At 39.9% G+C, this 15,540-nt stretch overlaps 1 protein-coding gene across 1 annotated transcript in view; it reads left to right on the forward strand.

The window, feature by feature from the left end:
• Window positions 1–15,540, forward strand: part of LOC115219844 (prostatic acid phosphatase) — a 42,359-nt gene that overhangs the window by 17,297 nt on the left and 9,522 nt on the right. Inside the window, exons 4-9 of the mRNA XM_029790129.2 lie at window positions 567–719; window positions 4,599–4,694; window positions 7,934–8,023; window positions 11,402–11,525; window positions 12,997–13,085; window positions 14,296–14,488. Of these exons, the coding sequence (XP_029645989.1) occupies window positions 567–719; window positions 4,599–4,694; window positions 7,934–8,023; window positions 11,402–11,525; window positions 12,997–13,085; window positions 14,296–14,488 (745 nt within the window). The remainder of the gene's footprint in view (window positions 1–566; window positions 720–4,598; window positions 4,695–7,933; window positions 8,024–11,401; window positions 11,526–12,996; window positions 13,086–14,295; window positions 14,489–15,540) is intronic.

Consider the following 15,540-nt stretch of genomic DNA (forward strand, 5'->3'; position numbering starts at 1 on the left):
ATAAATACGAGGGTGAGTCAAAAAGTAATGCCATTTTGTTTAGGACAGGTATAATTACCAACACAGGAACATATATCATACATCAAAATGAAGCTGGTCCTCTGTGGATCGCATCCCTATTTCTGGCTGTAGAAATTCTGTCCAACCCATGCCAGCACGAAAAGTGGATGTTAAACAGTGATGATGACATTGTCTGCAAAATGGTTACCAAACGGTTAAACTAAATACTTTGCTGAAATATATTTTCTTTATTATTTTCTGGGTGGAGAGCTGGCAGAATCGTTAGCACTCTGGGCGAAATGCGTAGCCGTATTTCATCTGCAGTTACGTTCCGAGTTCAAATTCCGCCGAGGTTGACTTTGCCTTTCATCCTTTCGGGGTCGATAAATTAAGTACCAGTTATGCACTGGGGTCGATGTAATCGACTTAATCCGTTTGTCTGTCCTTGTTTGTCCCCTCTGTGTTTGTCCCCTTGTGGGCAGTAAAGAAATATATATTTTCTTTATTATGTTTTCGCAACAGTCTGTGACACTAAATATTTTCCCACAATTCTCTTTCTGTTGCAGATCAATGTCCAGAGTTCTGCCGTACAGCGCTGTTTGATGAGTGCTTATTCTAACCTTGCTGGTCTCTACCCACCTGATGGAGGACAGATTTGGAATTCCAACATCAGTTGGCAACCGATACCTGTTAGTATGATTCCTACTGAAGAGGACAGTGTAAGTTTGCAGTTTACCATTATTTAAACGAAAATGAGTGAAGAGAAATAATTCAGAGTGACCAGTGGCATGTATTTGAGCAATTTACATTATTTACATTTGATGGATATTTGTCCTCATCTTGATTGTTGATAACACAACGTTTCAGCTGTTATACCCTCCAGCCTTCATCAGGTGTCTTGGGGAAATTTCGAACCTGAGTTCTCATTCCTAAGGTATTCTTCGATGTTGTTATTATTAGTATTATTATTATTACAGAAGAATTCAAGACAGGTTACCCTTGGGAGCTCCTCTATGTTGTTGACCTGGCCCTCATAATAGAATCACTACCAGAACTAGAAAAGAAATTTTGGGTGTGGAAGCTAGGTTTAGAATCAAAAGGCCTTAAAGTCAATGTAGCAAAGACCAAAGTTATAGTAAGTAGGAAGGTGAACTCATCACACACACCCTCAGGTAGGTGGCCCTGCTCGATCTGTAGAAAAGGTGTAGGGAGAAACTCCATAAGATGTGCCCAGTGTAAGCTATGGACGCATAAGAGGTGCAGCAACATCAAAGGAAAATTAACCGAGAAAATAGCTTTCATGTGCAGCAGATGCACAGGGCAATAGACACCACAGATACTCAGAAAACAGATTCCCTCACACTCCAGGGAAAGAAAATAGAAGTAGCTGATAGTTTCCGCTACCTAGGTGACCAAGTTAGTAGTGGAGGTGGATGCTCAGAGAGTGTCACCACTAGAATAAGAATAGCCTGGGCAAAGTTTAGAAAGCTTCTACCCCTACTGGTGACAAAGGGTCTCTTGCTCAGAGTGAAAGGTAGATTGTACGACGCATGTGTGCGAACTGCCATGCTTCAAGGCAGTGAAACATGGGCTGTGACTGCGGAGGACATGCATAGGCTCGAAAGAAATAAAGCTAGCACGATCCACTGGATGCGTAATGTCAGTGTGCGTACATGACAGAGTGTAAGTGCCCTGAGAGAAATGCTGGACATATGATGCATCGGATGTGGCGTACAGGAGAGACGTTTGCGCTGGTATGATCATGTACTATGGATGGATGAGGAGTGATGTGTGAAGAAGTGCCACTCCCAAACAGTTGAAGCAATCCGGGGTAGAGGTAGACCCAGGAAGACATGGGATGAGGTGGTCAAGCATGACCTTCGATCGTTGGACCTCACAGAGGCAATGACGAAAGACCGAGACCCCTGGAGATATGCTGTGACTGCGAAGACCCGACAAATAACTTGAGTTCATGGCTGTTTCTTGCACCAGCTTCACATAGCAGCCCCTGCCCATCCAAAGTACCTTGGATCATAGGATTGCCTGCTGTGCTTACCTTGGATCGTAGGGCAACCTGCTGTGCTTGAGGAGACCTATTGAGTCAAGTACATCAACATCTAAATAAAAATCAAATGGAAATTGTAGTTGTGATACCCGTGCCAGTGGAACGTAAAAGGACCGTCCAAACGTGGCCAATGCCAGCGCTCCTTTGACTGGCTTCCGTGCCGGTGGCACATAAAAAGCACCCACTGCACTCACAGTGTGGTTGGCGTTAGGAAGGACATCCAGCTGTAGAAACACTGCCAGATGAGATTGGAGCCTGGTGCAGCCTCCTGGCTTCCCAGACCCTGGTCGAACCATCCAACTCATGCTAGCATGGAAAATGGATGTTAAATGATGATTATTATTATTATTATTATTATTCAGGTCACTGCCTGGAATCGAACTCATCATCTCTTAGATATAGAACTGGAATAACATGGATAAATACAAGTATATCAAGTACCATACAGCATAAATTCTTGATTTATTAAAAATCATTTCTGCCTGCAGAGGATGTGTCATGATAATCAAGTGGCAATTAAGATCAGATCCATGTGAGAAGGGGAGATAACCCTAAGAATCAAGAATTCTCCAAAGTTGACATGGTATCAAGGAAAAGTCTTTCAGTCTGTCTGGAGATAAGAGGACAGTCATAGGCACATGTTTCTGCCTCAATAGCTGTCATCAGGACAACAGTTGTCCAACTTTATCTCCAGCAGCCAAGAGACTTAGACTTATGCAAAGAGTTGAACACATGGTCTAGGTAATTTGCATAATTTAGACATAAATGAGCTAAGGGAAATAACTCAAATTAACCAGTGGCATGTGCATAAACAGCATAGATTAATACAGGCTTACCAAATATCATACAACATAAATATCTTCCCCTCTAGAGAATGTAGAGCAATTAACCCCTGTTGTTGCTTAGCCCTAGGTCAAAATTCTGTATGAGCAGCCCCCTTCTAAAACCTTCAAGCTGGGGTGACCATCCTGTTTTACATTTTCTTTATTTAGACATAGTGTATCAAGGACTACATTATCCAATGTAGTCATAGTATCTATGTATAGCATCATATTAGCCAATGAATCTCTCTCCCTTTTTTTTTTTTTTTTTTAAATATAGTGGTTCTTTAGGCTTTCCGGTTATTAGAGGACCTCACTGGTGCTGGTGCCATAGAAAAAAAGCACCGAGTAGACTTTGTTAATTGGTTGGCATCAGAAAGGGCATGAAGCTGTAGAAACTATGCCAAAATTGGAACCCAGGCATATCACAGGGTCCTTCAATTCATAAGATACTATCAAACCTTTAAGCCCTTGTCAGCAAGAAAAGTAGACGTGAAATGATCACAGTGACAATACGATGACAACAATGATAATGTGTTCTGCACTACATTGCCAAAATATGCCCTTGCTTTCAACAGTTTGCAGGAGATTTGGCTGCTCCTTCTAGCAGGTCAAGCATCCCTATACAGACTCCTTCATTGGCTCATTAGAAATGTAATCTGTGTTGTGCTCCTGTTTAGCTCCAGGTTAATGTCTATTGAACACACACATGATCAAAGACATTCCAGCCATGATCATCCCATCCTAGTTTTTCTTTCCTCAGGCATAATATACCCTGGTCTATACTATCTAATGTTTTGAGGGAGATTTATTTACTATTTCCAGCAAGTTGAACCCACCATGTAAAGCCACCTCTATTGGGTCTGAAGGACAACTGTTTGCTAGCCAAGTAGACTGAGGCATGATGAATTTAAATGACTTTTCCCAGGAGCAATTGTAGTCGTATTGATGGTGGTGGTGGTGGCGGCAGCAGCAGCAGTAGTAGTAGTAAGTAGTAGTAGTAGTAGTAAGTAGTAGTAGTAGTAGTGGTAAGTAGTAGTAGTAGTAAGTAGTAGTAGTAGTAGAGTAGTAGTAGTAGTAGTAGTAGTAGTAGTAGTAGTAGTAGTAGTAGTAGTAGTAGTAGTAGTAGTAGTAGTAGTAGTAGTAAGTGGAGGCGCAATGGCCCAGTGGTTAGGGCAGCGGACTCGTGGTCATAGGATCGCAGTTTCGATTCCCAGACCGGGCGTTGTGAGTGTTTATTGAGCGAAAACACCTAAAGCTCCACGAGGCTCCGGCAGGGGGTAGTGGTGAACCCTGCTGTACTCTTTCACCACAACTTTCTCTCGCTCTTACTTCCTGTTTCTGTTGTACCTGTATTTCAAAGGGGCCAGCCTTGTCACTCTCTGTGTCACGCTGAATATCCCCGAGAATTACGTTAAGGGTACACGTGTCTGTGGAGTGCTTAGCCACTTACACGTTAATTTCACGAGCAGGCTGTTCCGTTGATTCGGATCAACCGGAACTCTCATCGTCGTAACCGACGGAGTGCTTCCATCAGTAGTAGTAGTAGTAGTAGTAGTAGTAGTAGTAGTAGTAGTAGTAGTAGTAGGTTTTTCCTTCTGAATCTGTATGTCAGTAGTAATTTACAGAATTTTAAAAGAATTTTCATTTTTGGTTTGCTTTTTTTTATATTTTTTTAAACTGTGTTTTTGTTTTTATTTCTTAATCTGTAGACGTTGCAGATTTCCAAGGATTGTCCCAGATACGACATGTTGAAGGAACAGGAACTGAAAACCCACGCAATCAAGGAAGAAGAGAAGAAAAATAAAGTAAGAAGGTTTTGATATTTCAGTTCCTTTATCGATGCTCGCAGAATATTTTGCAATGCATCCTCCCACAGGTGTATTAGATGCAGGTGTGGTTGTGTGGGTAAGACAATTGTTTCCTGACCGTATATTCTCGGGTTCAGTCCCACTGCATGCCACCTTGGACAAATGTCCTCTACTTATGCCCTGGGTCAACCAAAGCCTTGTGAGTGAATTTGGTAGATGGAAACTCATAGAAGATCATATCATCATTCAACATCTGTTTTTCCATGCTGGCATGGGTTGGACGGTTTTACGGGAAACTGATAAGCCAGAGTAGTGCAGCAAGTTCTAGTCTTTTTTGGCATGGTTTCTACAGCTGGATGCCATTCCTAATGCCAACCACTCCAAGAGTGTAATGGGTGCTTTTTATATACGTATATAAGCAATAACTATAACGATAGAGAATATGGAGATTGGTAGACTGGTACATCCTCAAAATTTATTTCTTTTCATTTTACAATGTCTGGTTGAAAAACACTGAACAAAGTTGCTCTGATAATTATGTCCGGTGGTATATGCAACCACTGCCCATAGTCTGTGTTGTGGCAACACGTGCAGGACGTCATAACCATAGAAATATATTGTATGACCTTGGGGGGGTCCCTATGATCCCTGGGAGTCCATTTGACCCTTGGGGGTCCATCTAAGATTTTGTTCTTAAAATTCATGTGTAATAAATTGGTTACACTTCTGCAATTCATAAAATGTTTGACAATTTTTCTACAATTCTTTGAAATATTTTGTCATAGAAATATCAGAGGATTTTTCTGGACCTCAAATGGCTTTGAGGGTCCACCTGAGTGAAATAGAAATCAAAGGGGTCCATTAAAAGAAAGTGGTTGAGAACCAATGATTTATATAAGTGATTCCCAAAGTGGGCAGTATTGCCCCCTGGGGGATGGTGGAAAGTTCCAAGGGGGCATTGATGAAAAGTGGGGGTGATAATGGGGTAACAATTCTTGTAAAAACAACAAAATAATGGGTTTGTTAGGTTAAGCTTCATTTTGAAATACAGTTGCTTTGAATTTGCTTCAGAAAAAGGTCTATGTTTGTGATGGGTAATTGGGGTGGGGGTGCTAGGAATGTGGCCTGGGTGTCAAGGGGGCAGCAGCCCCAAAAAGTTTGGGACCCACTGGTTTACATGAACATAACATTTAGAGCTGAATGAAGAATGAAAGAACTCCAAAATCTGATGAAGTCTAAGGGAAGTAATTATTGGAAAAAAAATGTTTTGTTAGAAATAAAGAATAAGGAGACATTTGGTTTTTTATTTGTATCAGTCATTAGATTGTGGCCATGCTGGAGCACTGCCTTGAAGAATGCTTGTTGAACAAATTGGCCACAGGGCTTATTTTTTTCGACCCTAGTCTTTATTCCATCAGTCGCTTTTGTCGAGCCGCTAAGTTATGGGAACGTAAACGCACCAACACTGGTTGTCAAGCCTGGTGGGGGTGAAATACACAAATATATACGATGGGCTTCTTTCAGTTTCCATCAACCAAATCCACTCGCAAGATTACGATGACAAGTTTTCCAGTTGATCCGATCAACGGAACAGCCTGCTTGTGAAATGAACATGGCAAGTGGCTGAGCGCTCCACAGACACGCTTACCCCTTATAGTTCTCAGGGAGATTCAGCATGACACAGAATGTGACAAAGCTGGCCCTTTTTAATTACAGGTACAACTCATTATTGCCAGCTGAGTGGACTGGAGCAACGTGGAATAAAGGGTCCTGCTCAAGGACACAATGCCTCACTCGGTGTCAAACTCCTCACTGTACGATCATGAGCTGAATACCTCAACCAGTAACCCGTGTACCATATGGCACTCAAATGCTGTGATGTGCAACCATTTTCAAGAAGTGTGGAGCCACAAAAGACATGGCTCAGCATTAAGTAAGCTGCAGAACTATAGAAAAATTGAAGATAATGTATTTTGTTGGGATGGCCCAGGGGCCACCATTTGGCCTTGACTGTTCTAATGCCTCTGCAAAAGCACTACCTAAAAATAAAAGTATTTATTGATCAAACACCTTTTGAGCGTGGCCGTTGCCAGTACCACCTGACTGGCCTTCATACCTGTGGCACATAAATGCACCCACTACACTCTTGGAGTGGTTGGCGTTAGGAAAGGCATCCAGCTGTAGAAACTCTGCCAGATCGAGATTGGAGCCTGGTGCAGCCATCTGGCTCGCCAACCCTCAGTCAAATCGTCCAACCCATGCTAGCAAGGAAAACGGACGTTAAACGATGATGATGATGATGATGTTGGAAAGGTTGGTGGAAGTTAAAAAGGAAAATAATGATTAGGTACAAGGTGTGGTAAAAAAAGGGTTGGACGGTACTAATGGCTCCAAGGACTGCTGCATATTCCAGTGTCTGCTACTCTCTTCCTTCTAGGTTATATCTACCTTTTCTCTATCAATACATTTTCAATTCTAAAATGGTAGAATCGTAAGATTGCTGAACAAAACTGCTTGCTGCCATTTCTTCCAGTTTGACATTTTGAGTTCAAATTCCACCAACGTTAACTTCACTTTTTATTCTTTCAGGGTTGATAAAAAAAAAAGAACAAGCTAACGCAGGGTTGATGTAATCGACTTACCCCTCCACCCCCAACTCCGAAATTGCTGGCCTTGTGCCAAAATTTGAAACTAATGATTGGTCAACTTACACTTCTGTGGATTTCCCTGTTAATCCATTTTCTTTTGTCCTCCAGTTACCTCCCTTAGACTTACTCTTAAGTATATCACAAATTTAAACTTCAATACTTACCTTACTCTAAATTAATGGTTGTTATGAGTGGAGGGCATGGAAAGAAGGCATGCTTTGAAGATTATAAAACAAAACGGGGGCTAATAAATTGCCACGTTTAACCCTTTTGGAATCCAACTTGGCAGTGAGATTTGACTGGTATGCAGTCATCGGATACCCACCACTGATGAGATCCAGCAGACGGAAATCTCATAATAAGGGAATTCCAGCACCCGTAACAGACAATTCTCATCTGCTATGATTTGTGCCAGTGCCTTTATGCACCATGTGTCTTTGTGAAAGGATCTCCCAAGACTAAACATGACATCGACATTAAGTTGGATATAAAGATTATCTTTTGGTACTAACACTGCTTCCGTTGGTAATAAAGGAATAATTCTTTTGAAGGTGTACATTCACAGCTGTTTCGATATTTTCTTTGCAGCCCTTCTATAAGTTTCTCAGTCGGGTAACTGGTGGTCCCAAGGAAAACATCAGTTATGTTTGGATGCTGGCTGACACTTTAATTTGTGAGGTGAGTTCAATTTTTTTATCATTCAATTAATTATATTTTTAATTACATAATGTTTTAGTATTAGGGAGTAGTGAGTCCCCTGCACATTGCTGTCTCGATCTCTGGGGCTCATAAAGCTAAGTACCCAGTTCCTTCTGAACGGGATGTCCGTCTGTTTCTGCTTTACTCGTTTACAGTTGAGAGGACTAGAGCAGTGTAAAGTGATGTGCCTTGCTTAAGAATATGATGTATTGCCCTGCCTGAGAATTGAAACCACAATCTCACAATCATGAGTGCAGTAGCCTAACCATCAGGCTACTCCCTTCAATGTTTTAATCTTGAAATATGAAATAGGCACAGGCATGGCTGTGGGGTAAGGAGCTTCCTTCCCAACCTGTCACCTTGCATGACACCTTGACCAAGTGACTTGTGAATGGATGTGGTAGATGGTATATATACATACATACATACATATATATATATACAAAGTAAGTTAGGGGTTATGGGTGTAACCCACTATGGAATAGCATTTATCCAATATACTTTTGGTAAAGTACCCAAATTCTTAATACGTAAATGTTTTTAATTGCAATGCAATTAAGTCATTTATTGTATTAAACGGGTGAAGGTATAGAAATATTTTTACCGTAAATTTATAATACAAATAAGAAAATGGAGAAACAAATTTAGTTTGTTCATCAACTTTCGGATATTAAAATGTTGGATTATTTATTCATTTAACAAATGAATAGTCCTTGGAATGGAGAAAATATGGATTGATTCATCACTGAAAGATATACCCATACCACCCAAGGACTATTCATTTGTAAAAATGAATAGATAATCCAACATTTTAATATCTGTAAGTTGATGAACAAACTAAATTTGTTTCTCCATTTTCTTACTTGTAATCGTGGCCGTTTGCCAGCTCTGTCTGGCACCTGTGCGGGTGGCACGTAAAAAGCACCCACTACACTCACGGAGTGGTTGGCGTTAGGAAGGGCATCCAGCTGTAGAAACACTGCTAGATCTGACTGGGCCTGATGAAGCCTTCCAGCTTCACAGACCCCAGTTGAACCGTCCGACCCATGCTAGCATGGAGAACGGACGCTAAATGATGATGATGATGATGATGATATACGCACGTGTGTGTTTGTGTCTTTGTGTGTATGTTTCTCCCCACTGCTTGAGAACCAGTGTTGGTGTGTTTACATCTTTGTAACTTAGCAGTTTGGCAGTGGAGACCAGTGGAATAATTACCAGGCTTTTAAAAAATAAGTACCTGGGTCGATACATTCAACTAAAAATCTCTCAAAGCATTGCTCTGGCATGGACACAGTATCATGACTGAAACAAGGAAAAGATAAAAGAAACTTGTCTAAAGTTCATGAAATCTTTCCAGACGTAGGACATGGCTACATGGTTAAGAAGTCTGCTACAAGCCTTGTGGTTTGGGGTTCAGTCCTGCTACAAGCCAACCAAATCCTTGTAAATGAATTTTGTAGACAGAAACTAAACGAAGCCCAAATAGGAAGATTTTATTGATGAGTTACCTTCTGCATAAAGGACATATAGTTAAATGCAAGGTGCCTTTTTAATGTGAGCTGAAAATTATTTTCTGGTTGTTGAAATTATAACTGTATTGAGAAGAAGAGTCATTAGTGCTAATAAAAATTGCTCCTAAAATGGGGCAAGGGAGAGAACTGTGAAATTTTACTTGTTCAAATATTAAACAGAGTTATGTCTAAAGGGAGAAGTGTGTCGTGGTCTTTGGTTTCTATGGTGACAACTCCATTCCTATTTTGGTTTTATCGTGAAATAAAGACCATTAAATCACTTAAACACTATGTTGATCATGGTATGGAAATTATTTAGTGATTTGGCTACTTAAAATGATGATACTAGAAAATTTCCCAAGAGTTCCTTCTGTATACAGAATATATAGCCAAGTGCAGGCTACCATAGTTAATGCGGTGAGTCAGAACTGTTAGGAGCATGCCATAAATTTTTTTGATAACAACCTGCCAAATATTCCTGGGAGGGTCTTTGGAGTAGAGATCCTCAGGAAGGTAATCCAACCATCTCATTCTTGGTTTACCCCTACATTTTTGGTCAGTTGGCTCAGCTTGAATCTGTTTTGTGATCGTTTCCTGCAATTATTTACAGTATTTACATTTGACGGATATTTGTCCTCATCTTCTTTGTTGTTAACACAACATTTTGGCTCATATACACTCCAGCCTTCATCAGGTGTCTTGAGGAAATTGCGAACCTGGGTTCTCATTCCTAAGGTATTTTTTGATGTTATTATTATTATTCAGGTCACTGCCTGGAATCGAACTCAGAATCTTGGGGCTAGTAGCCTGCGCTCTTAACCACTACGCCATATGCCCATGGAATGAGAACCGAGGTTTGAAATTTCCCCAAGACACCCGATGAAGGCTGGAGGGTATAATCATCAAATATCCCTTAAATATAGAACTCTACTCTCCTGCAATGTTTTAATCCCACATCCATGGTAACCAGAGCTGTGACCTCTCAATGCAGAGAAATAATGCCCCTACCCGGAGAGACTCCCCTTATCTCCAAACTACACATCCTGTCAAGTAACCTTGTCCCAGATATCCTTCGTAGGGACCCCTATTTCAGCCGCTTCTATTCCTGATTGTATTCTATTGTTTATTACCCAGCATTCATGACTAAAAGGGATCCAAATAATGGCAAAGTTATTTTACGAAATTATTTTCAAAAATTAATTGAAGCAAAAACACTTTTTCAGTAGAAAAATGATAAGAAAATGGGTTAAAAACCAAACCAAACGAGCCACGCATGGGACAATATTAATTGGTTTAAGGATGAATTGGTCAAAATTTTTATTATAAAACTAGCAGTATCACCCGGCGTTGCTCGGGTTTGTAAGGGAAATAACTATATAAGCATTTTTAGAGAGTTATAGCCAAAAAATAGCAAAAAAATGTATTAAAAATGGAAAAAAAATTTTGGTAAATTTTTTTTTAAATCGTTGACTCATCGTAGACATTTTTAGAGAGTTACTTCCCTTATATAATAGCGAAAAAATGCATTAAAATGGAAAAAAATGATGGTAAATTTTTTTTTAAATCGTAGACTCATTGTAGACGCGTGCTAATACCCAGAAGGGCTCGATATGAATCACGACTATAAGATAGTGACATAGGTGGTATGTGTGTTAAACTGCACCGCAAAATGTGGGAGTAGTTAGGAATCTAAATCATAGGAGACAGACACACAACCTTACTTTTATATATAAAGATATGTCTGAAACTAGATTTTTCTGTTACCAATGTCTCAAGAATTTAAATTTTTATTATATATTTATTTGTTTCTCTTGGTTTTTTGTTTTTATTTTGCATTTTACAGAGACATCACAATTTCAGTAGGCCATCCTGGTTAAATGAAACAGTTTACAATAAGCTCATTGCTCTTAATACCTTGTCATTTACACTTCTCTTTGGAACCCCTGAAATGGCTCGACTGAAAGGAGGTAAGTCCATCTTGACTGATATAATAATAGTAATAATAATAATAATAATAATAATAATGATGATGAGCTTCTCTGCCCTAGGTGTACAGAAAACACTCGGCGAGAAACGGAAGAAAATTTGAAGAAAGAAGGAAAAAAAAAAAATAATAATAATGGTAATTTCTACTATAGGCACAATGCCTGAAATTTTGAGGGGACGGGTATTACATTGACCCTAATGCTTAATTGGTACTTATTTCATCAACCCTTAAAAAGAAGGAAGGAAGGTAAAGGTGACCTCAGTGGAATTTGAATTCAGAATGTGAAAGATGGACAAAATGCTGCTAAGCATTTTATCTAGTTCACCAAAATCTTTGATTACTTTTTTATATTTGATTAGGGGAATCTTTTCCGAAATATAATACAAACATTAAGCAACCTATGTCCTGTAATACAGTATCTTCTCAGTGTTTCCATTTATAGGCACACATCATGTCTCTTGCCTAACTACTCACCTGCATTATTTAAAGGGTTTTCAAAATAGTTATGCCACAATGAAGAAAGACTAGCTTAGTACTTCTGTATTTATATCCTAAAGATATAACAATTGTTGCCATATTAAGACCATTTTACAAAATAACTTAAAGCAGAGGAAAGAATTTAAACATGTCAAAGGAAGACCTTACTCTATAACTTAAAGTATGCCATGTCACTATGCAATTTATGGCAGGTTTTCTACAGCCAGATGCCCTTCCTACTGTTAGCTTACACTTGTTTCGAGGCAAGGCGATATTTCTTCATAGCTAGACATGCTTACAACTATCACTTGATGTCAAATCAAAGAGACACAAGCACACATACATGCACTTACAGACCCACTTGTATATATATACACACACATGCATATTATGTGTATGTATATATAGGTGTATCTGTACATATAGGTGTATATATATATATATACACTCACTTAGATCGCTAGCCACTACACATTCTTTATTTTCTCTCCATGTTTCTTTCTGTGTTCGTTTCTGTGGAAGAGCATTGGCTCAAAACGTTAAAGGCTTTTTCACTTCCTGAGCATTATACTAATACATCTCTTTGTTGTCTACACCACCTGTCTTTGTCTTTTGCTTTTTTGTAAATTCTCCCTATATATATATATACATAAGCCAAGATTCTTCAGTTACAAAATCCAATCACAAGTCTTTGGTTGGCCCAGAGCTATAGTAGAAGACACTTTCTCAAGGTCTCATGTAGAGGGATTGAACCTAAAACCATGTGGTTGGGAAGCTATCTCCTTAACCACACAGCCAGGGACCCAATGGGTGCTGTGGCCCTGGACCTTTTTAGGCCTGAAAAATATGACAGAAGATAAGGGGTTTAGTAAGAGATTCAATCATGCATCTAATTTGGGACCAGTCTTGGAATCATCAATGACTACTTAGAAATTAAGCCTTTCACCAAAATATTCTATTTCTTTAAATTTCAGGTCCTCTACTGAAAACAATGTTGAACAATATGCAGAATAAAATCCACTCAAAACCAGATTTCAAGACAAAACTGTTCATGTATTCAGCTGTGAGTAATTTCTTTTAAATACCAAATTTATTGGGTTTTGCCCAATTCTGTCATTTAACTCGTTACCATTCATAAATAATTGTGTCAAATGTAATCCTTATTTATTCACATTGTCTTGAATTAATCCCAGGGTTGTCCTGAAATACCACAAGGCATTTCTACCAGCTTTGTTAGTTCACCCCTCATTTTATTAAAGAATAATAAAAGATTGTAACCAAGGCATTAGATATCAGATTTCTGAGAGGGATCCAGTTAATTATCTTGATTCTGGTACTTGAGTGCTATTTTATTTTTAGAACCCAGAAGGATGGAAGGAAATGGACTTGAGAGGATTTGAACTCAGTACATAAAGGGGCCGTAAATTAACCCTTTAGCATTTAAACCAGCTGTATTCAGCCTAAAATATTCTGTGTGTTCAAACTGGCGAGATCTTGCCTCTCGCGCCTACCCTAGAATATGCTTTCTGGCTTCCTTCACACTCTTACCTAATGAGGCTGGGGTCATTCCATGTTAGCTGTTCCAGAGATGTCATCATGCATGGAGCCGATCAGGTTCATCAAGGCTCTCCATTGCTGGCCATCCTAGAATGTCATTCTCAAAAATAAACAACCACATCAGTAAAATCTTGAAGCTATGAGATAATGCTTGGCTAATTCAAAACAATCAGAGGACTCGGAATGATAAAGCACTCAATACTTGTGAAGCATTTTATGCAATGTGCAAATGAAACTCCCAAGCTGCTGCCTCTTATTTCTCTTCATCATTTAACATCCGTTTTTGTATGCTTGCATCAGTTGGACAGAGTTTATTGATGCAGATTCTTTTCGGCTTGGTGCTCTTGCTGTTACCAACCCTCACAAGCAAAGCAACATTTCCTCATGGCCAGACATGTTTTTGCAGAATATTGGAAACCACATTGCTTGCTTGACAATCATTTTACAACTATCACACAATGTCAAGACAAGGAGACACATGCACACATGCGTGTGCGCTCTTACAAAAGGCTTCTTTCAGTTTCCATCTAGCAAGTTCATTCACAAGGCTTTTGGTTGCCTGAGGGCTATAGTAGAAAACATCTTTTGCCCAAGGTGCCTCGATGTGGGACTAAACCTGAAATCACATGGTTCGAAAGCAAACTTCTTACCACTGGACCTCATCTGCTCCTTTATGTAACAGCTATGTTACCTTTTGGTCTCTCTTTGTTTTTCAGCATGATAAAACTGTTGCGGCTTTGAGTCATGCTTTGAAGATCTTCAACCACGTCATGCCTCCTTATGCGTCCACATTGATTCTTGAACTTCATCAAAACAATCTGAATAAATACTTTGTCCGCATTCTTTACAAAAATACGACGATGGATTTGCACAATTACATGCAGCCACCCGTACCCCTGAAATTAAAAGGTTAGTCTATGGCTCTTATACTGTTCGTTTTTTAATATTCGTTTATCCATCATCATCATCATCATTTAGCGTCCGTTTTCCATGGTAGCATGGGTTGGACGGTTCAACTGGGGTCTGTGAAGCGAGAAAGCTGCACCAGGCTCCAGTCTGATCTGGCCAGTGTTCTACAGCTGGATGCCCTTCCTAACGCCAACCACTCCGTGAGTGTAGTGGGTGCTTTTTACGTGCCACCTGCACAGGTGCCAGGCAAGGCTGGCAACGGCCACGATCGGATTGGTGCATTTTACGTGCCACCGGCACGGAAGCCAGTCGTTTATCCATATTTATTATAATGAAGTTATTTTTATTATGTCCAATTAAATTCTTGATTATTTTCTTATTAATATTCGTTGCAAAAATGAAGGCAATGACCTGGCAGAATTGTTACAGCACCGAGAAAAATGCTTGATGCCATTTTATCCAACTTCATATTTGGAGTTCAAATAGCTTTGTGGTTGATTTCTACAGTTGAGTGAACTGGAGCGAACACAACATAGAGCCCAGTCTAGGCATCGAACTCCCTACCTTGTGGCTTTGAGCCTGATGCTCTAACCACTGAGCCATGTGCCTTCACATCATCATCATCATCGAGTGTTTTAAATCCAGGTTTTGTCCCCGTTAACTGGGGTGGCTGGATCTACCTCAATGCCACAGAAAGCGAGGTAGGCAGTAACAGCCCACCCCAACCTTTGAGCTGGCTGGTACCCCATTCTCCTTTACTATCATGAGGCTTATCTGGAACTAGATTATCTATGGGGATAAGCATGCCCTTGCTTATCCCCAACCTCAGTTTCTAGATATGAGTGGTCCCAAGACCAAGGCCTTTACCATGTTTTTTAAGAAATGGGCTGGAAAACTAGCTCAGGAAGGCAGGAACATTACTTCCTGAGACTCCTTTTGAAGCTCCGCTACCTGTAACTATACATGTTTATATATATATATATATCATCATCATCGTTTAACATCCGCTTTCCATGTTAGCATGGGTTGGACGGTTCAACTGGGGTCTGGGA

This window comes from Octopus sinensis, linkage group LG15 (genome assembly GCF_006345805.1).
Source record: "Octopus sinensis linkage group LG15, ASM634580v1, whole genome shotgun sequence".
Lineage (NCBI taxonomy): Eukaryota > Metazoa > Mollusca > Cephalopoda > Octopoda > Octopodidae > Octopus > Octopus sinensis.